This window comes from Stegodyphus dumicola, chromosome 4 (assembly GCF_044657685.1).
Source record: "Stegodyphus dumicola isolate Sdum_Otavi_A_Nest chromosome 4, ASM4465768v1".
In the NCBI taxonomy this organism is placed as follows: Eukaryota; Metazoa; Arthropoda; class Arachnida; order Araneae; family Eresidae; genus Stegodyphus; species Stegodyphus dumicola.
Window position 1 is genome coordinate 137,044,369 of NC_140771.1, and position 23,692 is coordinate 137,068,060.

The 23,692-nt window shown below is 30.3% G+C and overlaps 2 protein-coding genes across 2 annotated transcripts; one reads left to right on the plus strand and one right to left on the minus strand.

The window, feature by feature from the left end:
* Positions 1-1,684: 1,684 nt before the first annotated feature.
* Positions 1,685-6,181, minus strand: LOC146997708 (THAP domain-containing protein 2-like). Its single transcript, XM_085815531.1, has 2 exons — positions 5,929-6,181; positions 1,685-3,762 (listed from the first exon to the last, which is right to left on the minus strand). The coding sequence occupies exons 1-2, from the start codon at positions 6,082-6,084 to the stop codon at positions 3,523-3,525; spliced, it is 396 nt and encodes a 131-aa protein (XP_085671657.1). The 5' UTR covers positions 6,085-6,181; the 3' UTR covers positions 1,685-3,522.
* Positions 6,182-7,399: 1,218 nt separating this feature from the next.
* On the plus strand, positions 7,400-8,989 carry Uba4 (Ubiquitin-like activating enzyme 4). The gene has a single exon (XM_085815533.1). The coding sequence runs from the start codon at positions 7,552-7,554 to the stop codon at positions 8,962-8,964; it is 1,413 nt and encodes a 470-aa protein (XP_085671659.1). The 5' UTR covers positions 7,400-7,551; the 3' UTR covers positions 8,965-8,989.
* The last annotated feature ends 14,703 nt before the right edge of the window (positions 8,990-23,692 follow it).

A 23,692-nucleotide genomic window follows, 5' to 3' on the forward strand; every position in this document is an offset into this window, starting at 1 on the left:
TAAAGAAATTAATTCAACATACTTCAGATTAGTAGTAATAAATATATACTGAATATCTGGCTGATGCTGGTTTGCTTTCTGAAGAATATATATTTTATTAAATATTTTCTTCCTTAACAAAGAGGATAACGCATAATTAAGCAAGTTTACAATTGATTAACACTAAAAATCCTTAAATTAATTTTAATCAATTTTTAACGGCATTTTCTGTTTCTCATAAATACAAATTTACACATAATTGTTTAGTCATTTTCCGCTTTTTTTTTTCACTTCAGTGTGGGACTGAATTTCTTAACAGATGAGAAACCTGGAGAATGATTTGAAAAATACTATTTTTTAGCATCTATCAATATTTATTCATTGGTAGTTTTAAAATACGGTAGCAAAACATTTCATATATTTAGGCATTTTAAATTAGATCATTATTTGAGAATACATAACTGCATCTTCCCCAATAATAAAAAAAAGAAAAATTACAAAATATTGGGTAAATTGTAAAAATTCAACAAACTTGACACTTGCTAGGAATTCAAAATTCTTATGTTTCATTCTTATTGTTAAATGTTTGTAACACCCCTTTTGTCTAATTATGTGCATATAAATTTTTTTTTTTTTTTTTGTAACTTGTAAATTTTTGTTCCTGAAAGCATTTCATTGTAACTTATTTGAGAATTCTTTAGCAAATGATAAATATGAAGTTTATATATGTACTTACTGGAATTTTTATCAGGGTAATCAGTAGGAACTTTTAAAACATCTAAATAGATCAAATGTCCTCAATTCTTAGAATTGAAAGAATAACAAGTTTTATGTATTTTCCTATTATAAATGAAAATAAATATAGACTGATTGTTAAGATGTAAAGTAAGATTTAAAATTTTCAAAATAATTCAGACTTTTTATTAAAGGAAAGCAACACAATTAGGATTCAAAACATATAAAAAGGATTTTATTTATTTTTTTGGCCTGAATTTTTTGTACTAGTAAATTTTTAACTGGAAGTAACAGGAAATGGCATTGCATACTACAGTGGGAAAAAGGGTGGGATGACTATTTATTTAACTTGATGCTACTTATTTTCTATTACAGTTAAGTCTTTTTAATATCAAAATAGTTTAGTATAACTGCATGAAGCCTTACAGCTGGGAAGGATTAAAAATATTTTTTTACTCAATTTATTTTTGATAAGTTTTCCCCTGTATATGTACAACCACATCATTAGAAATTTTAATTCCAAGGTATTTAATTTTAGTTTTGACAGAATTTAGCATGTATTACAATGAAAATATTGTATAAGAATACAGTGAATTTCCTCCATAAAAATGACTCATATGGAATTGTAGGTAAAAACAAATTGTATTTATTTTCTTCTTACAGTGTAAAATTAATGTAATAAACATGTCTGCTTCAATTAAAATAATATTAAAAAATTGCAAGATACTGATTTCAAAATCTAAACAATAGTAATATTAATTGGCAAAGTATTTTATCTTCAAAAATCAATATTTCTCTAGTTTACAATAAATACACCTATTTTGCACAAAATGATATTATATAAGAGACTTAACAACTTTAGCACTTTACTGTCATAATTAGTTATCTATTACAAATGCTTTTTTTTTTTTTTTGTGTGTGTGTGTGCATGCATTTTGAAAGAGTTGGTAAAGATTTCACAACACAAATAGAAAAAGCACTATTTTTTTATTTAACATACTATCTACATTCTGCAAAAAATATTCATTTAGATAAAATGAATTACAAATTAAGTCTGAAGATAATAAGAAACAATAGATTAGTGTCACTATCTTAACTTACCAAATCTAGCCTCTAACATATCTGTTTGTATTTTTCCAAGTAAAAGGTATTTAAAACCCAACTCATTTATACAATACCTTGATATCTCAATTAAAGCATACGTTGTATGGTATACTGCAAAGTGAGTTTCTTTGGTTAGGCAACCAGAGGTTAAATTCAAATTTTTCCAACTATCTAGCCAATTCAAAAAGTTATTCATAAAAACATATTTTTCATCATTTTCTGCCACAGTGAAAGGTGTTTCAAATACATTATTTTTATGAACCCCTTTAAAAATAGATTTCACATTTACAATTGACCACCATGTGTTTATTATTTTAATAAAGTTTCCAGTTTCTTGGAAATTTATTATTTCTTTCTGCTGGCCAAAAGAAAATAATGCTTCAACAACATTATCATCAAAAATCTGCAATGCAAGCTTTACACTATGTTTTTCTAAGTTAGTTGGATATAGAGCTTTTATTGTCAGACCATAAGCATACTTTAATAACTTACCAGTTTCAGATTCATGTAATTTTTTAATACAAGAAAAAGATGCAGTTTCAATATGTGAAGCATCATCAAAACTTGGGAAAAACATACTGATTATTATTTTTTTGATTTATCCAGTTATTTCTAATGCATTTTAAAATATGCACTGTATCAATAATAAAAAACATTGGCCTAGATTTGTCAACAGGGTTTTGATAAACAATACTAACTTTAGGTGGTTCGGAAAACAGAGACATAGCCTTTTTATTAATCGAATTATTGTCAGTGACAATAGCAATAATTTTAAACCCAATATTTTCTAATCCCACAACAATTTTTTTAATATAAATATACAAATTATCCGCACTAAGTGTTTTCACCGGCAAAATATGTACAACATCCTTATAAACAGATAATAGGCTGCGAATCATGAAAACATATGCACTAGATGCAGCATTTTTGCAATTATATGCCATTCCACACAAATTACCACCTTTATAATCAAATGCTTGATTTAGATGAATTTCATCAATCATTAAAATAACAAGCAGATCTTTTTCTGATAGTTCTTGAAATTTAAATTTTCTGTAGCTTAGGAACTTTTGGTTGTATTGTTCATTTATTGGATATATATTAAAATCTGAAAAAATTTTCTGAATGGTCCGTGGATGAGGCATAATAATATTTTCTGAATTTCAAATAAAATTATATGCATGTGGTGAAATTGTGTGAAGTAAAGTGGAAAATATTAGAAAGTCTGCAGAATACCTATATTGTTGTTTTTCTGAATTCAAGTTTGATAGTTGCTCAACGAGAAAATTTATTTCATTGTTTTTATGTGGAATTTTCTCTTTTAAAATTGTCATTAATTCATTTACAATTTGTAAATAATTTTGAATACTGTCTTCAGATGAATCATTTGAGGCAAATAGGTCTAATTTCTCTAAAATACTTAAAAGATCTTTAAGGTTGTTAATTTTTGATGGGGTTACATATTGCTTCAGTGATTTAATAGGTATATTTCTAATTGCTACAGATATATTCAAATTACAATCAATCAATAATGATTTTAGAATTCTTGGATGATTGTCATTAGAAATATTAAGAATCATAGTATGTATAGGCCTGTGTATAACTATCCAGTTATCTGGTAAATTCACAGTATTAAAACAAATTTTTAGTTCATCTAAATTATAAAACATTTGTTTTCGTTCATACTCTTCCTTTTCAGCTAAGCTACAGACTAAGGCTTTTTCGAGTGCATCTTGTTCTCTTTTGAGTCTTTTTATGCTCTGGTGATTCCCTTGATGAAACACTGGAACTAAGATGACTCGGACCATCAGGAAACAGACTTGGAATTGCACCATTCTTTAAACGAGGATATGACAATGGTATAATGATCTTCTTTCCAGTTTTCTCATCAAAGAATTCAGTTTGCCTCAGAACATCCTCTTGCTTGAAGTGAAGTTCACACACCTTTTAATATGAAAAAGAACAAATAAATAAACATGTATCAAAAGGTTAAACAATTATAAAATCATAAGCATTCGCCATCCTTTAAATACATGCACAGTCTAATAAGGGTTTTATTGTATTTTTATTTAATCATGGCAAAGCACTCAAGAGCTATCTGCTTAAGGGAAGGGTTACCGTTGTGGAAAACGTTCATCATTTAATTTCTTTAAAAATAATACAGGGCGATAATGTTTGGATGGTAACAATTTGAAGAGATATAGTCATTTAAAGTGCACAACGCAAAAAAGTGATGCAGCCATTTAGAGTGAATAATGCAAAATCTTAAAACAAAACTATTAACTCTTTTGGGCTAAAAAGAGCTATGGATGCTGTCAAAGTTTTGAAAAGTGCAAATAATTAGCACATGTTTGTTGTCATATGTCAAATGCATATAACATAAGTAATATTTAATTGATACATCCTCAGGTAACATACAATTGCTCATGTATATATAATTGCTACATCCTAAATATTTCTTTCTTCAGTTATTTGAAAACAACACTTTGTTATGGAATTACATTCAAAATGGTGATAATACAGTTATAAAAAGAATAAGATTAACCATCAGTTGATGGATAAGAATAAGATTAACCACATTCATTCGTACCATTCAAATATAAAGTTACTGGCTCTTTTTCTAAACATTTTTACAAATGATATGTTCACAACCTGAAGTACAAATTTACTTGTGTGCCTATGAATGTTTATATTTAAGAGCATAAAACATCATTAGTCATTAAAAAAATTCATTTTTCTTGAATTATTGAAAACATGTATAAGTGCTAAAATATGATACACAAAGAAAAAAACAAGAATTTGTATATTTAACAGTTTATTTGCAGTAATTAAATATTTTAGGCTATTCTTATGTAATTTTGGAGTGAAATATTCACATTCATCAATCGCATTTGACATTATATTACTGTGGAAGGCTCACTAGATTGCTTATTTTCCATATAATTTTCTTAACTTTTTTCAAAAATTTTAAAAGTTATATAACTTATTAATACAATGAAACATTTTCATATTCCACTGCAACAAGTATAAATAAACAAAACCCCTTACATAAGTGTTTTTAGATAAGAAATTAATGTAAATTTCAAGCCCACAAGAACTTACTGCCAGTAGCAAGTGAACCACTGTAACAAGGTAGGTGTTATTGGCATAAGAAACTCGTACTTTTATAGATTGTGTGTGTGCATGAAACAATTTAATAGGCTAATTAGGATTTATGCTAACATGTAATGAAAACTAGTAAGCTTACAATCTTAGGCAATATTATTTGAACAAGACAGTTTAATTTAAACACCTTGTAACTTATTCCAGAAATTAAAATAATTACTGTCAAAACTAGTCCATTTATATGATTGTTTTCTTTTACATATATTTCATATTTTTTTTAAGGATTTTAGAATTAATAAAGTTTAGAACATTGCATAATTAGCATTAATTTCCTGTTCACATGAGTTACGAGCAAAATGCATTCTCAAATGCTCCTAGCATATAATAAAGGGGCATTGCATACATTCAGTTTTAAAAAGAAAAAAATAAAAATAAAATAGGTGGAACGAGACTTATCTAAATCAAAAGAAATAGTATACCCAAACAGTTAAATACTTATATCTAAAACATCTTTAAATTAACGGCTTTAAAATTACGACTTGAAGCATTTTATATTTATCTACTTAAAGTTATAATATGAACTTTATAAGGTTGGTGGATTTTCTATTGACTAGTTATTGAGAAAAGGGTCCATTTTATAATCACTTTAAAATTCAGTATAAGCTCTGTATAACATAAATTCCTGAAAGATTAATCAATCCCAATCAATGTGCGTGTTATAAAGATCCCGACACCGAAAATATAAATTACTGAAAGAATTCATTAATAATACTCATTCATAATGGGATAAGAGAAATTTCTGCCTAGTAAATAAATATATAACTATGCTTGTATAGAAAGTAATTAAAACTTCGTTTTATTTTCTATGGTTGAATGCAATGGAACTTTAGTAAATTATTTCCCTTGCATTGAGAATTTTTTGTTTTCGCATTTTCAAGTCATGTTTCTTTCAATGACATTAATCTTTCAGGAATTTTCTAATTTAAAAATGAAATGCATGCTTACCTTTGAATGTTTCGTAGGCTTGAATCCATCTTTTCGTTTGCAGTTCCAAATCCATTGTTTTCTCAGTTGTTCTTCCGTAGGAAAACTAAATACAGCCACCTTCGGGCCATTCTTATAATTTCCTTCGCATGTTGCAACACAGCATTTATGTGGCATAATAAAAAATAAATAAAGTAATTTAAATGAAAAATGTTCTATTAGAGCACACTACACTTTCAAACAACAGTCAGTTCACTACGCTACGACACCGAAATATATTCTTTCATTCTTTGCCACGAGGAAGATGGTAGGAATGACGACTTAGATGACGTCAGACCGTTCAAGCAACCCTAGAGGCTTGGCTTCGTATATAGGAGGTACTGGCCTCGCGCCGGTTATTACTTCAGTTCATTTCACAACACTACTACTAGATGCATTATAATGGGCTCAAAAAAATTTGTGGAATATTTAAATTAATACTTAACGTCTTCAAAATTCCTAAAAAATACATAATATATCTTACTATTAAGAAAAAACAAAATTATTTATAATTTAGATAACACTATCAAGTTTTTAACACTGGCGCCAACTAACAGATTTGGCGACAATATATTAGAATCAAAATAGAATGCTACTTTAAACTATCAGTCGTACAGTAAAATTAAATAAAAATAAAGCACATCACATTTTTCACCTTTGTGATAACTCAGCACAAAGTTTACATGAAATGTAGGATACAATTTTACAAACAGCATAAACTATTTGCGATAATAAAAGAAACATCACAAACAGTATTGGCGATAATTTTACTGCACAAACACATGCTCATTCCGCAATTCATTTTGTATTTATACAATCAGTTGATCGTCAATAAGTGATAGTGAAATAAGTACACATTCTGAAGAAATACGAAGAGTAATTTTTCTAACATTCTATGGAAAAATACGAAGCTGATCTTACCTCACCAACGACACTCTCCTGGGCCCGGAATTAATTAATCTTGACAATAATTAATTATCCATTGTCTATATTGTATGTAAATCGAACGCATTGCTTCGATCACGGAAAATTCGCTGCTGATGCAGAGAAATTCGACTAATTTCATCCAAATACGCTTCAGCTAAAACTGACCCAAAACCTTCCGCCATGTTTATTGCCGGAAATATAATCATCTGTTTATTTAACACGAAGGGTCAGACCTGTCCTTACTTTAACAGCCGTCTCGTCAATTTAATGGTCAATTTTAGCGCTAGCTTTGATGAGAATACCAATACTTGCGATTTAATTACTTGTGACGTCAGAGTACCACGTGATTCCGTAAAAATAATTTAACGCTGTGGTTAAAAATGTCATGAATCGGGCCCTTAGTCAGGTGTAGCCGCAAAATTCCTCTATGGTAGTGACGTATTTTCAGTAGGCGTGTCCGAAAAGCGTTGCACTTGAATCCGACTTTGCAATGCAAGTGCGATTACCATGACAAGCTTTGCAGTTGAATTCGCCCCTTAATCGCTCTTAAATTTTGGCCTTCGGGCAAAATGACTTAGCTCTGCAAAGTTAATAGTGCTGTTGTTTTGATCACATGGTTTCAGCACGCGTTGATACTGAGAGTAATGCTACGACTGATGTTTAGAAAATAAATTGTGTATGTTTACCACATGTTTTTCTCTATATGGAGTTAAGAAGTTAAATTTGACAGACAAACTGCAAGAAATTAAATTTCAAGTAATTTTGTGTACTGAAATGGATGAAAACATAGAAAATTTAAAAGCTATGATTTCCGAACGTGATGACGAAATACGCTTATTGAAATTACAGTTAAAAGAGAAAAATGCAGTTCCTAGCAATGCTTCTCTTCGAACTGAAGTTTGTGAAAAAGATCTTTCTGCAGATGAAATAATGAGATATAGCAGGCAGCTGATCATGCCGGAAATCGGCATGAGAGGTCAAATTGCATTAAAAAAGACTACTGTTCTTATAGTTGGTGCGGGTGGTTTAGGTTGTCCTGCTGCGATATATTTAGCAGCTGCAGGTGTTGGAGAAATTGGCATTGTTGACTATGACAAGGTAGATTTAACAAATTTGCATCGTCAAGTTGCTCATGTTGTTAGTTCTGTTGGTCAAGAGAAATGCTTGTCTTTATTGCGTTCTATTAAAAATATAAATCCACATGTAAAATGTAATATTTATCCTGTGCTTCTTAATAAGAATAATATTGAAAAAATAATTAAAAAATATGAAATAATAATTGATGCTTCTGATAATGTGCCAACACGATATTTGTTAAATGACGCTTCTGTGTTAAACAAAAAGATTCTTGTGTCCGGATCAGCTTTAAGATTTGAAGGACAGCTTACTGTTTATAATTATCTGGATGGTCCATGCTATCGGTGCTTGTTTCCAGATCCACCTCCTCCAAATGCCACTACCAACTGTTCAGAAGGTGGAGTACTTGGTGCAGTCACTAGTGTTATTGGCTCTTTACAGGCTTTAGAAGTTATTAAAATAGCTATTGGGCTTTATCCATCGTATTACAAAAAAATGCTTGTTTTTGATGGGCTTTCTGGAGATATCAGAGTTATTAAACTGCGGAATAAAAAAAGAAATTGCAAAATATGTGGAAATGAGCCCACAGTTAAACAGTTGGTTGATTATGAACTTTTCTGTAATACTTCTGCTACGGATAAAGAGGAAAATATATCATTACTTCCGAGTTCTTCTCGAATAACTTGTAAGGAATACAAGAAATTATTAGACAATAGTACAGAGCATATTTTGTTAGATGTACGTTCTCCAATGGAAATACAAATATGTTCACTTCCAAATTGCATAAACATTCCATTTAGTGAAGTATCTAGTGAATGTTCTGTTTCTAAACTTAAGGCTATAATTGAAGAGAAGAAATTTTCTACTAACTATGTTATATGTAGACGTGGCAATGATTCTCAGCGTGCGGTAATCTTACTGCAAAAACTAATGAAAAACTGCATCTGGAAAGACATTATTGGAGGACTATATGCTTGGCATGATGAAATCGATAGCTCGTTACCATTATATTGAATGAAATACTAATTGTCTAATACTTCATGTGTTGTTATGAAATTATTTATACTTCAATCAGTATCAGCATTTCATATACATTGAAGTGATAGCATCTATATAAACATTGTATCAATTTTGGATATTAATCCTATGCTCTTTCCAGAATGGGCATGCTTTATAATTTTTTAAAGCAGAGACATGTTAGATTACAGCATGAAAGTTTCTTGCTACATAATAGCTAATTTTCATGTAAGCAGTGAATCAGTTCTTAAGTTATTTAAATCTATCTCTTGGTCCAATATACTGATTCTGAAGAGCAGAAATTGAATTTTTGAAGTTAAATTTTTATATAAGAATTCGATTACACTTTTTAAAAATATAAAAATTTGGTGCTTTCTTATAAAGTGGTTACATTAAAAATTTGTATGTTGCATATTTGGCAGTTGAGTTTGCTAATTTTGCTGGCTAACAATAGTGGCCACTTTAATAAGGAAGTGCCAATAGCTTTTAAGCTTATTAAAGTTTTATAATTGTATTAAATACAAATCTATATATAAATACAAGATTTGATCGTAATTCAATATAATTATATCATAATCTAAACAGGGATTTGGCAGAATTTGAAACTGCTTTGCTTCATCTTTCGATGTGCCTTTCTGCAGCGTTAAGTAATTTCCCTGTTGCACTTCATTTTTGTCATAGACATTAAGACCATTGCAAATTGCTATTTAATTTATTTCTGGGTTTTCTTCCGCAAAGGATCCGTTGGCACCGATGCATATTTATTGGCCAAGCTCACCAACGGCTAATCGGCCATGATTTTAGCGGTGTATAGTCAAAGAATATGCATTGTTAGACGTTGTTTGGTATAGTTAAGTTGCAAGATATTTATCATATGGAAGCCATGATTTTAGCTGTGTACAAGTCAAGTTATAAGATATTTAGCATATAGAAGTAAAATGAATAGGTTGATAATGACATTTAGCGGTGTATAGTTAACTCGGGAGGACGCACGATGTATTATTTAACACGAGAACGCGCGTCGCAATTAAATGACATACAAATGAAACATATTATTACAATTCAGTAAAATAATGCATTCTGTATTAATTGCAACAGTTATTATATAAAATAACTTAAAAATAATGTCAATTTTAAAATTAACATTATATAAAATAACTTAAAAATAATGTTAATTTAAAATTAATAACAAACAAAAGTACTTACATTTTCTTCAGATGACTAGGAATCATTGATTTCTATGAGAAATTTGTGTTTTTTTATTTTTGAATGCAATTATAATCCATATTATGCAGAATTATTACATGGATAATGAGTTATATAATTAATTTTCAAATCAATTAGGCTGAAGAAAAATTAGATATTTTGTAGTTTATACATGAAGCTTCTATTTCACAGTGTTCTTGACATATTTTTTTTTACACTTAATACATACAGTTTTTGATTTTCTGTCTTTTTTTCTTGAGCACATGTAACATCTCCGGTAACATAATTTTCTTTTCTTTGTTTGCGAATCTTCAAGAGAATCTTCCATTGTATTCCTGTTTCTGTTGTGATTTCAAATGAGGATCTAAAAGTGCAAAGGCCAAATCAGAAATGCCTCCTATTCCTAAACCTAAGTTTTAGTAGATGAATTCCTAAGTTTTAGTAGACTCCTATTCCTAAGTTTTAGTAGATGAAAGCAAGATCCTTGATTTTATGCCGGCAATGTTTAATAGCAAAAATAATATGCCCATCAGTTTGATATTCTGGGCACTGAATAAGTGCCACCCATTTCGTCGACTATATCAACTGCTCCTTTTGTCATGTTATAAAACATAATTACTTCTTCAAATCTTCCGTGCTTTCATCAATATGGTCATCATTATGCATAGTTGACAAAATGGTAAGACATTTGTTCTTTTCAGCCATATAAGAAAGTAGGATTATATCCTTTTGAAATCCCAAGAGAATTGAATGCTGTTCTCTATTCTTATTCGACACAAATTCAGGTGAGATAATCTTATCCTTGCATATTGTTCCCATGTTCAAAGTATAGAAAGATCTAAAATCAACCACAGTAAATATCTTTATACCATATCTTGCAGGTTTCTTAGGCATATACTGCCAAAAGGAGCATCGTCCTCGAGAAGGTCCTAGTTTTTCACCCAAAGTCATGTATTCCCCTACATGATATAATTTCTGACAATTCTCGACAAAATTTTCAAACAAATCTCTTTTGGAGCTAATTTATCACTCTTTTCTTCTGTCATCCTATGTTCTGACATTATCGAATCGTAAGGCATGAAGAATGAAAAGAAAATATTAGTTAATTTGTTTTATGAAAAATATCCAATCTTGTTCCATCTCACGTCCATAATTCTCTAGCATTTACACAGGAGGATTTGTGCAATCCACCTATGTATGAGTCCTAAAAAAGCAAGAAACTCTTCTTTCTCCATAGGTTTTTGCGTCTCTTTTAAAATTTCCTGAAATATTTTTTATATAAATATTAGAGCATCTTACAATCATTGTATCATAAAATATTAGCTTCCATGCATCGATGGGTGAAGCCACATCTTTAGATATATGTGTATTGCCAGGCAATTTTTTTTTTATGATTTTATGAGAAGTCATATGTCTTTGAATTCGAAAGGGTTCTTTTTTCCATTTTGTTGTTTTATCTTTTCCTACAAAATAGTTGTAGAGTCACACTCTTTTTCTGATTCAGACTGATGATCACTAAATATATTGTATTTTGCAGCAATTGACAAAATAACAGATGATCTTAATAAAACATAAATTTTATTTTTAGTTTAGGGAGATAGATAATTTGAATAGAATTCTTTAGTGGCAAAATTTTCATACAACTACTAGCTGGTAAAACTTTAGAATTCTCATTTTAAACAATTTCTTACGTTGCTGAGGAATGGTTACATCATACAAAAATGGCGTTGCCACTTCAATAATAAATATATATTTATTTGTTAAATAACAAAATATTACAATATCTTCATTATCTGAATCTTGTAAGAAAGTCCACCTCTGAGAAGATGTTTGGAAACTTATAAGAAATGATATTCCGCAAATTTATCTTAAAATGGACCTAATTGAATGCTATATATATTAGCGCAATTTAGAATATCCAAAGTGAGAATGGAAAAAGCAATATTCTCATTTCCATTTATGAAGTAACCAATGCTGTTGACAAATTAATATGTACCCTAGGATAATTCCAGTTCCAGGATATCATTGAAATTATTTCTCCTTATAACAGATGTGGGAAAAACCCAGATGAAATTAAACATGACAACATCATTTTCTTCCGAATGGCGCACCATACAGATGGAAAAGGCAGATGAAACACTTCTCAAAATGTTGTATCTGAAAAGAGTCATAAATGCTTTGCGTGAAAAGTTTATGAATCGTTGCCAGACGTTGACAAACCTATTTTTATTCTAAGAAAGATATTTTTAAATCTCTGTTATAGTGAGAGTCTTTGGAAAGACTGCAGCTGATATATTAGTTTTGACAAAGTGGGTAACATGGTCAAGTGAGATTGTTATTATGCCAAGCAGTAATAACTTTAGGGGGCATGACAGTGTGATGGCCCAAGATACTGAATATTGAAGATTCAAACTTGGGTCAAATTACCAGAATTCAGCAATTGTATTGCTCAACTTGAACTTGAACAAAACTTGTAAACTTGAACAAAAGTATGAATATCTTGTTAGTGAAACCCATGACGTAAGAAAATCGGGAAAATTTATAAAGTTTTCAAGATTAAAACATGGTCGATTTTGTTATGAATCCCATGATTCTGACATGTTTTAAATACACTCCTGCTACACGGATAGAGGCCGAATGATCATTGTCCTGCTTACAACAAATACATCATGTCAATGTAGAATCTGAAGGAAAGTTTAGGTTATTTGAATATTGGGCAAAGAATACCGGCTATGGACCTGAAGAAGGGTGCCGATTTGAACAACTTTCTAAGGGAAACTGGCTTTTATTTGCATTACATATGAGGAAAACTAGGAAAATCAACCATGCAGCCAGCCCTTTAACCATGATATGAAACCAGATCAAACTACCAGTATTCAATATCAGTTGTAGAAAAAATCTGAAGAAAATGCTTGCAATATCATGTAATCAGAAATTAACTATGTGTTGCATAACAGGATTACTTTTGCAAGAGAATACTACTTTTTTTTGTTTGTTTCTTTTTCTTTATGTAGGTATTTGACCATGGTATTCATTACATATACTTTCTGTCATTCATACAGAATACAGTCAAAAGTCGTTAATTCGGACACCCATAATCCGGACCTCAAAGCTACAAACTTTCTGCGCATGCGTCGCGTTGCGAATATGCGCGCAAAATACGTTTACAAATGCGCGTGTATATAACGGACAGTATAAGCTAAGCTAAAATTATCTAATTCAGTTAATGTTGCAGATTGCGTTGTTCCTTAATCTTCGAATTGGATTCGGCTTATTATTTTTTGCAGACTGTTAGAGCAATTTTATAAAAGTAAGTTTGAACTTTCGATTATGTCAAATAGAGTTTCCGATATATATTTATTAATATGTAAGAGATCTACAAAGTGAAAGTATGTTTCGAAGTCTATTAAACAAAAAGTGGAATTGCTGCAAAAAAATGGATAAAGGCATATCCTTTGATTATCTAATCATTCCAAAATATGTTTATCAATTTCACGCTGCTCTGCGGGGGGAGGGAAACGATGCGGCGCGCAATAAATTGGAAGTTGATCTGTCAGCACTATCCTTATCTTCAGCGCAGATGTTTTTATTTTATTTGGCTTATAATTCCTTACTAAATGTAGTATTTCATCTCGATGTACTCCGTCTTTGATATGATTCAAATCAAGTTCCTCATCATTATAATTCGCTTCCGATAGTGAAGAAAGTGACGCAGAGGTTATTGAAAACGAAAAAATTTCGATTGACATATTAGTCTGTATTCTCGACACAGCAATTATAGGACTTGAACAGCGGAACTTTGTAACTAAACAAGAAATTATATCTGTTTAATAGCATTAAAGAGAAAGTATTATCACATGAAACGAAGCAACTTAAACAACTTACATTGAAAGAAATGTTTAATAAAGTAAACAAATGAGTACAGTCAAAAGTCGTTAATTCGGACACCCATAATTCGGAATAATCTATAATCCGGACATCAAAACTAAAAACTTTCTGCGCAAGCGCCGCGTTGACACATGCGCAGAGGCGTTCACGCGTGCGCGTAAGACCTTTTACGACTGCGCATATGAGTGTGCGCAAGTGCAGAATACGTTTTAGCGTGCGCATTTTATGTATAATGGACGTATAAGCTAAAATTATCTAATTATCTATTTCAGTTAATGTTGATGATTGCGTTGTTCCTTAATTTTCGAATTGCATCCGGCTTATTATTTTTTGCAGACTGTAAGAGCAATTTTATAAAGGTAAGTTTAAACTTTCGATTATATCAAATAGAATTTCCGATATATATTTGTTAATATGTAAAGGATCTAAAGCGAAAGTATGTTTTGAAATCCGAAATCTGTTTATCAATTTCACGCTGCTCGGCGGCGGGCGCGTAATGAATTGGAAGTTGATTTGTCAGCACTATCCTTATCTTCAGCGCAGATGTTTTTATTTTATTTGGCTTATAATTCCTTACCAAATGTAGTATTTCATCTCGATATGCTCCGTCTTTGATATGATTTAAAACAAGTTCCTCGTCATTATAATTCGCTTCCGATAGCGAAGAAACGTGACAGAGGTTATTGAAAACAAAAAAATTTCGATTGACAAATTAGTCGGTGTTCTTGACACAGCAATTATAGGACTTGAACGGCGGAACTTTGTAACTGAACAAGAAATTATGTCTGTTTAATAGAATTAAAGAGAAAGTATTATCACGTGAAACGAAGCAAAACTTAAACAACTTACATTGAAAGAAATGTTTAATAAAGTAAACAAATAAATATTAAGCTTTTTCTTTTTGCAAATTTTGATACCCTTTAGATCATAATTGTTCTTTATTTCATAAATTACGGTTTCATATTTTTAATTTTAGAATTTCTGCATGCCATCTTACCAGATTTAAACTGATGATCTGTAATCCGGAAAAATCGATATCCGGAATCGCCGAAGTCCCGACGAGTCCGGATTAACGACTTTTGACTGTATTAAGCTTTTTCTTTTTGTAAATTTTGATACCCTTTAGATCATAATTGTTCTTTATTTCATAAATTATGGTTTCATATTTTTAATTTTATAATTTCTGCATGCCATCTTACCAGATTTAAACTGATGATCTGTAATCCGGAAAAATCGATATCCGGAATCGCCGAAGTCCCGACGAGTCCGGATTAACGACTTTTGACTGTATTAAGCTTTTTCTTTTTGTAAATTTTGATACCCTTTAGATCATAATTGTTCTTTATTTCATAAATTATGGTTTCATATTTTTAATTTTATAATTTCTGCATGCCATCTTACCAGATTTAAACTGATGATCTGTAATCCGGAAAAATCGATATCCGGAATCTCCGAAGTCCCGACGAGTCCGGATTAATGACTTTTGACTGTACTAATATTTTTAGTAAAAAATGTCTTTTTCATTAAGTGCCTTGCTTGTCGATATTCTCAAAATTATGTTTGATAATTAGTGCTACTGTACATTTAATAGATTAATGGATTCATTACTAAATAATACATTTAAAACATTTATTTTATACAAGCAAAGTTGTTTTTTGAATTTACTTGCTGATAGCTTAAAATATTTTATTTTGAAACAACTGTCGTTTTCATAACAAATTTGACAATGCCAAGTATCTTCAATAATATTCAAATTCTTTAAAGTAGCATTGTAAATAAAACTAGAATAAACATTATACAACTTGTTATCTTTCAAGATTCATTCAAACTTTGATTAATTACTCAAAGCAGTGGTTTACTAACTTTGAAGACCCTGGGAATACATAAAAGTATTTTGTCATCTCAGAGAACCAATAATAATTTTTTTTTCATTCTAATCATCTATTGTATATAAACATCTAGCATCCACTGAAAAGTAAATTTTAAAAATGCATTAAAAATATATCAAATTTTTAAGCATAAAAACTGAATTAATTCTTATTATTTTAGGTAAAAATAACAATAATAAAAATAAAAACTTAATTATTTAAAACGTATATTATTGCGGCCCAATCATAATATTTTAGGAGCTGTGTGTTTAAAGTCTTTTAAAATTACGTAAACACACAGCCATACTATTCTAAAAAGCCATGTTAAATTCACCCCCCCCCTCCCGCCGATTTTCACCACCTCACCCGGTAGCTAAATGGCAAACCGCACATTGAGTTGAACAATGTTAACGAATTTCGCTTATTGCGCATGCTCAGTGGTGTACCATTGGCTTGAGAGAAAATACTGGCGACTAAGCGTAAGCAACCCTACACAAGCCTGTTCATGTAGATCTTAATGACTGTTTACAATTGTAATAATACGGAATATTGTATGTGCTTATTGCATTTGCTTCTGTGTCATTTTACTTTGATTTATTTTGGTCACAAACATTACATTTAATATCAGTCATAATAATTTCTCTGACTTTAATTCAGTAATTTAAACTAGATTTAATCCTTAATTTGTTAAAGTACATACGAATGGAACATATGGTAAATACTCGATTGCTTCTCTTTCTCAGAAGTATGTTCAATAAATATTCAGCTAATATATATTGGAATGTTTCCTTCTTTGTAATCCTTCTTAAACGAAAATTTGCGTAGTTTAACAATCGATATTTACACTCCAAGTAATGAAGCAATTTACAACCTAACAAGTTTTAAAACCTCGAACTGTGTACACCCAAATAACACAACATCAACCATATAATTGCGCCAAATTCTCTTCTGGGCATGTGCAGTAAGCGAAATTCATTTAACATTGATGAACTGAATGTGCGGTTTGCCATTGTGCTACCCGGTAGTGACGCATCGCTAGTCAGCGGCAAAACGGAGCCCCAAACAGACGAGAAATATTCTCTAAGAGCAAACCGGGTTGCTACCAATTTGCCGGGTTACCAGCTTTGAACTTTTATCGCCATCTTGGGTGATGTTTACATTTAACAGATCCTTTGCTGAAGTGCTTCCTTATTTTTTGCCCCAAACACAAAATTTCGAGGAAATTACATATATTTTTATATATTTTTTAAAAATCTTTTTATGTACAATTAGGTCTTATAAAACTTTTAGATGGTTATATAAATAATTTCGGTACAGCTTGAGTGTAGGACCCCATTGGCGACTTTTGGCTTGATGCACTTTTTGGACGGTTGTTTTTCTGGTAACCCAGCAAATTCTAGAATACTCCACTTCAGCAACCCTGTCGCATTCCCGCGTGTTTTAAACTGGAAAGTGACATTTTCTTCGAAGGAGCAATATATTGTTGTATTCAACAAATTTCTCGAAATTGTGAGGGACATAAACTGGGCAGAGTATAGGATTTCTTTGTAAATTTACCATGATTTTGTAAACTTTACTATCTTTCCAGCATTTCTTTTATTTTTAATTTAAACATGTATTCTGAACTCCTGTTTTCAGTTTTATAACTTAAAACTTGCATTTTCAATATTGCTGCTTAAAATATGCCTCCATGTACTTTTGTATTTTCAAACTTTTCTTTACTTTTAATTTAAACATGCATTCTTAACTCTTATTTTTAATTTAAACATGTATTCTGAGCTCCTATTTTCAATTTTACAGCTTGTAATTTGTATTTTCAGTATGACTGCTAAAAATATGCCGTTATTTATTTATTTTCAGTTTCACTGTTTAAATATATATTCTAAATTTGTATTTAAAATTTTTCTTGTTAAAATGTGCATTCTAACATCAATTTTCAATATTACTACTTAAAATGTGCCCCTACTTACTTATGTACCTTCAAATTTGCTGTTTAAACATATATTCTAAAATTTTTTCTGGTTAAAACGTGCTTTCTAACTTGTGTTTTCAATTTTAACGGCTTTTCCATGAAGCCAAAAAATCGCCAATGGGGTTCTATACTCAAGCTGTTCCATATTTTCTTTAGAATTTTGATCATGGAAATTGTCAGTTGTAGAGGAAGCACAAGTGAAAAAAAGTAAGGAAAGATTTTTGAATTTTATCATATTTGTGCATGACATCTTAGCTAGCTTTATAAAGCTTTAATAATGACATTTAATTGAAGTATAAATTTATTTTAAATTTAATCAAGTCATTAAATATAATATTTGTGAAACATTTCAGTATTTATGATTATGAAGTTTTATGTTTGATATATTGGTTAATGCTGGATTGCAAAGGCAAATGAACACCACTGAAAACTTTGAATATGTTAATAAAAAATATATTTGTTACTTGCTGGAGCATAAATATTTGTTTAATCAATAATTAGAGATATTGCAGAATAAGATAAGTAATTCACTGTTTAATTTATCTTTATTGGAGAATTTTACATTTTCAGCTTTAGTACTATGTTTAGGGCTCTCTATTTCTCATTTTAATTTTAAGGAATATATTAAAACTTTTCCTCCTCCACATTTGTTTAAGGAACTTTACTATTTGTTCTCTTTTTTGAAAGACCTAGGTCTGTAAATGTAAAATTCTCCAATGGAAATAAATCAATCAGTAGCTTAATAACCATTTAATTATGTTAATTAAAATGTTTATTGGAAAAAAAATATTAACTATTTTTTGATAGTCTTATAATTCTATCAGCCACTGGATGTTCATGCTACTTTTCAATTAAAAAAGGTCCAAAGGAAATAATAGGATATATACTAAAGTACTATATACTAAAGTACTCTGCTTAGTCTTCAGCATGGTTAATTTTCACATTTCCCATTGCTTTTTCGTTATCATCTCAGCAATACTGCAGATCATTCCAGTTTTTATTTTTCTAGGACACAAATGATTTCTTCATTACTCAAAACTTGATTCACTGTTTTCTACACTGATATAAATTTGGAAACGTCTTATTGAGTCTCTACATCCTTTTATCTTTTGAAATATGTCTACGAATTTATTGTCAGTTGATCTCTGTTAGTATTGCTTTTATGTTTAATGGGTGTAAACTGTATCTGTTACTGTAATGCAAAATAGAAGAATGATGGGTCATTTAATGAAATAACCAGTTGCTGATAAAAAAAAAAAAAAAAAAAAAAAAAAAAAAAAAAAAAAAATCAATCACTGTTAAGAGAATTTGCGAACGTGGTGAATTTTCACTGTGTATCATATAATGTTACTACATTTTCCCAATGACTTAAAATTTATTATCGGCTGGGTTACTAGAGACTTTGAATGATAGAGGCCTGTTTAATAGAGACTCTTTTGTATTAGTTTTTATTTTAGTATATTTGTAACAAAATTGCATTCGGTATGTACCTGTAGCATATGCAAACACTCTAATTTATCAAAATTTGCCATAAGATTTCCATGTTCTCTAAGCGTTCACTTAAACAGAAATAAAAAATTTATCGTGTAAAAATATGAGAATAATATATTGTTTGTGAAAGATGAAAATCAGTCTTATCTAAATTTAATGACTGATCTAGGATGATTGTTTAAATTTTGACTATTCATTAAATAGGAAACTCTGATATAGACAAAAAAATGCTATTAAATAAAATTATATATTTATCTCAGTATGTCAATCTCAGTAGAAAGCTATTTTATGAAATTACTTTTCAGAAGAAAGCTATTTTATGTTTAAATTATAAAAGTGGCATTTAAAAATGTATGTTTTACAATAAATTATTGTTCAGAAGAAAAAATATAAATTTCAGCATTGTGTTTAATTTCACTTGTCTAACAAGAACATCAGAACAAAACCATCAGTTTTATCATGATAAGAAATGTACTATTGCATCTGCTGTTGGTATGAGCCTTATAGGTAATATTACGATTTTGCACCGTTTTGAATTAGAATTTGCCACGGGTCAGATTCAAAGGTATCACCAACCTACCCGAAAGAACTTACCTCTCTCCATGTATTTTAAATGTTCACAAAGACACTATATACTTAACATCCATGCCTTCTGCAGGTTTTAAAACCCAATAATACTGCATCTAGAAGCACTAACCACAATATTAAGCAGGGCAGCTTGTTTTGGCATTGCGATGTGTAACATCTTCAGATATGTATATGGATATCATTTTCTTGAGACGATGAGGCAAAATAGGATTAAACACTTAAAACATTAAAATAAAAATGAAATCATATGTAGTTAATGTATGTATATAATTTTGGAAATAAAATCATTTGGCTTAAGAAGTTTCCTTGAACAATTAATATTATTTTTAGAGGTAGGTTGTAATTTAGATGAGATGAGATGATTGGATAAGATTTGAAGGGAAAGGCGCTCTAATATTTTGAAAATACACCAGAGCTTGACAATAAATTGAAGCATTATTTTGTTTTGTATGGATGTATTATTTTATTTTGCTCGTAATATTAATCATGATTTGTTTTTAATGTAAGTGGAATGAAAAAAGAAAGTAATTTAGAGGATAAGAGTCCATTCTTTTATGTTTAAAATACTATATTATTATTAAAATTTACTATATGAAAAGCTCCTATTCAGTATGAGCAAAAATTCCATTGCTACAGAAGAGTAACTGATGCAAGAATTTATTTATGTTGATCAGAACCTCTGGCTATGAAAAATAATTCTAGGAATGAGATATAAATTTACTGAAGTTAAAAAAGAAACTTAAAAATTTTTAAGTTAATAAAACATTCTCTATACAATAGTTTATCATAGCTGTTTTATAATGAAATAATCCAGACAACATGCTTTTTCTTATTCTTTAAAATAAGTCTCATATTTTGTTTAAGTTTTTATTTCAGAAATTTAACTTTTAAATTTATGCCTAGAAAAATTGATTTTATATTTGTTTTGCCTAAAATTAGTAATGGCAACACTATAAAAAAATGTCATGGTTTTAGTTAAAAAAATTAAGTAAGTAGTACAACTAATTTATAAAAGTAATTCTGCATTCTCTGAATTTATATCAGAGAAGGCAATGTTTTATGTTGTTATTTCCTATCCAGTCAACAGCAGTAAGATTATAACTTATGTATAAAGTTCTGTTTCTCATGAGTTTTATATGAGGTACTACTTTCAGAAATTTTATTTTTTGGCAGAGGGAGGCACATGGAATTATACTTGTTTATATGAACATTTGTTTGGAATTAGAAGAAAAAAATTAGGATGGAGTATAGTTTTAGGTTTCATATAAAAACAGAATTAGAATTTTTTGGTTCGTTGTCCACAGTTGTATTTCCTTTTGCATTGCAATATTTTTCAACCCATTAGTTTGTTTCAGTATCTCCATTTTTATTCTCTTTTCTTTTCATTTTTTTCTTTTAAATAATGTACATATTTTCATCATATTTCATTCAATGTCGAACTCCAATATAACAAACTTTGGGCCCATCCAATTTTCTATACACTTAATGTTATATTATATGGGTATACATTCAACAGGATGAAAATTGGATGTACGAAACTGTTTAGGTATCTTAGCATTGAATTTTTTTTTTTAAATTTTCATAATTTTTTCCATAATTTCTGAGAGTTTTAACGAAAACAATTACTAACCATTAAAATCACCTGCGTTCAGAATATTTGGATCCATGTTCCATCCGTAAAGGAAGGTATCTTTATGCAAGTTTTCTTTTATCTTCACCCCCACTTTTCTGTGTTCTAAACAATTGATGTGCGAGACAAATATGACATCCAGCTCTAAAAGAACGAGGATACAATAAACATATAATAAGGCACCTTATGGTGTACATAACCAATGAACCAAAAACATAAATGAGACAGCTGCTTCCTTTTAAATTCTTTATTCAAGGCTGATGTTACGATATAAATTTTGAAATTTTCATTACTTAAATAAAGAGGAAGAAGTGAATTTAATGTGCTTGTGGTTTTATAGTTGATACTTCTTTTAGGGAATGCGGAATCCTATCCTCTGAATATGGATTTTGCATTCTTTAGGCCTTAATAGTAACCCGAGGTAATCGAGCAGCAAGGACGCGCCATCCATTTGGGGAAATCCATGGGGCGCACAACTGCGCCAAAGCCTTGTTTTGCATTGTGTTATGTTTCATATTCTTAGTAGTTTGAAGTGTAATAGCTACTGATTGTACTCTTTGATGCTGAGAAAAGCTGCACCAGTAAAAAAAAAAAAAAAAAAAAAAACTTTCTGTAAAAAGTTCTAGTGTAAATTGTTTCTTTTGGTAAAATAAATTTTATCAAACTCTCATCAGTTTTGTGTGCATTGAATCCATTATGAACCAATATGCATGCAGCAATATGAGTAATAATGCAGCAAAATGTTGTGTGTACATTCCCACTTGAATGGTGCATCCATTTTAATAACATAAAAACAAAAATAATATATATGCACGAGTTATTTATAATTCTAAGAAATATTTAAAAAAACTTATAACAAACACACTATACTACCAATGCCAAATTTTCTTATACTAAAATTGAAATAAACTCAAAGTTCTATTTTTACCTGTTTCACAAATACTTAATGTAACCATCTCTTTATGTTTATTTAATTATGACACAGCACTCGAGGGCTATCAGCCTAAGGGGAGGGATGCCTTTGTAGAAAACTTTCTAAGGGTAACAGCCTCATATACACATTAGACATAGGAAAAACCACGAATCCCTTTCGTTGGGATTCGAACTTTGGAGAGAGAACTAGGGTTCAGCGATTTTATCGCTCAGCCGCTGGTAGGTAGAATCCACATCTGATGATATGGCAGACATACATGTTGTAACCCATTGGTTAGTATGCCACCGTCGACCAGAACCACAGCATCAGGGATGACTGGTAGTTCGGTCCGAGGTTTGAATCCCGCGAACGGCCTGGCTGCATGGGCGTTTTCGTGGTTTCCCCATGTGTAACGTGTATATGAGCCAGTTCCCCTTAGAAAGTCCTCCACGAAGGCATCCCTCCCTTTAGGCAGATAGCCCTCGAGTGCCTTGCTGTAATCTAATAAAACCAAACCAAGCATCAGGGATGCGATTGCGGAGATCTTGAAATTATTGGTTGTGTATGTGGAGACATGAATACAGTAAATCTTAACAAACTCTTGAAATAAGAAGGTACAGGGTATTAAATCTGAAGCCTGGAAAGGTTATTAAAGTTACAAATCATCACTTCTGCTTGTGGGATCTATGTATACCTTAGCTTCAGATTTTCATTAAAATATTTTCCTAAATTATCTGAATCATAATTTCTGTAGTAGGGAGACAAAGAACAATTTTGCTGCAAAAAAAGATGATTGCTTTGATTTAACTATTGCCCCAAACAAATTTTTCAGCATGCTCTGGTAAATTCTTCTAGTGACGCATAGATGTCTGCTATATAAGCAAAGATAAAACACTAATAAAACTTCTGCATTTTAAATGTAAAATGTCTGATTTCACGTTTTCTACATGGTCGAAAATTTAGAAAATGAAGGTATTCTTTAATAGTAAAGGATATAATATTCGGTAGGGCCAAGACCAGGTTTATACGCTGGGTGGGATAATTCTTCATAATTAAAGTTTCAATACGTCTGCCGAATGATTACCGCAGAGTGATCATAATAACAGCTGGCGTTATTATGATGAAAATTCTTTGCAATTGACTTATATTTGCTGCTTAAATGTATACAA

What these genes read in the sequence shown, in the direction of transcription:
- Uba4 (XM_085815533.1), top strand. Translation starts at nt 7,552, where the DNA reads ATGTTTACCACATGTTTTTCTCTATATGGAGTTAAGAAGTTAAATTTG.
- LOC146997708 (XM_085815531.1), bottom strand. Translation starts at nt 6,084, where the DNA reads ATGCCACATAAATGCTGTGTTGCAACATGCGAAGGAAATTATAAGAAT. An exon ending in AGCCTACGAAACATTCAAAG is followed by an intron (nt 3,763 to 5,928) that starts GTAAGCATGCAT and finishes TCATATTAAAAG; the next exon opens with GTGTGTGAACTTCACTTCAA.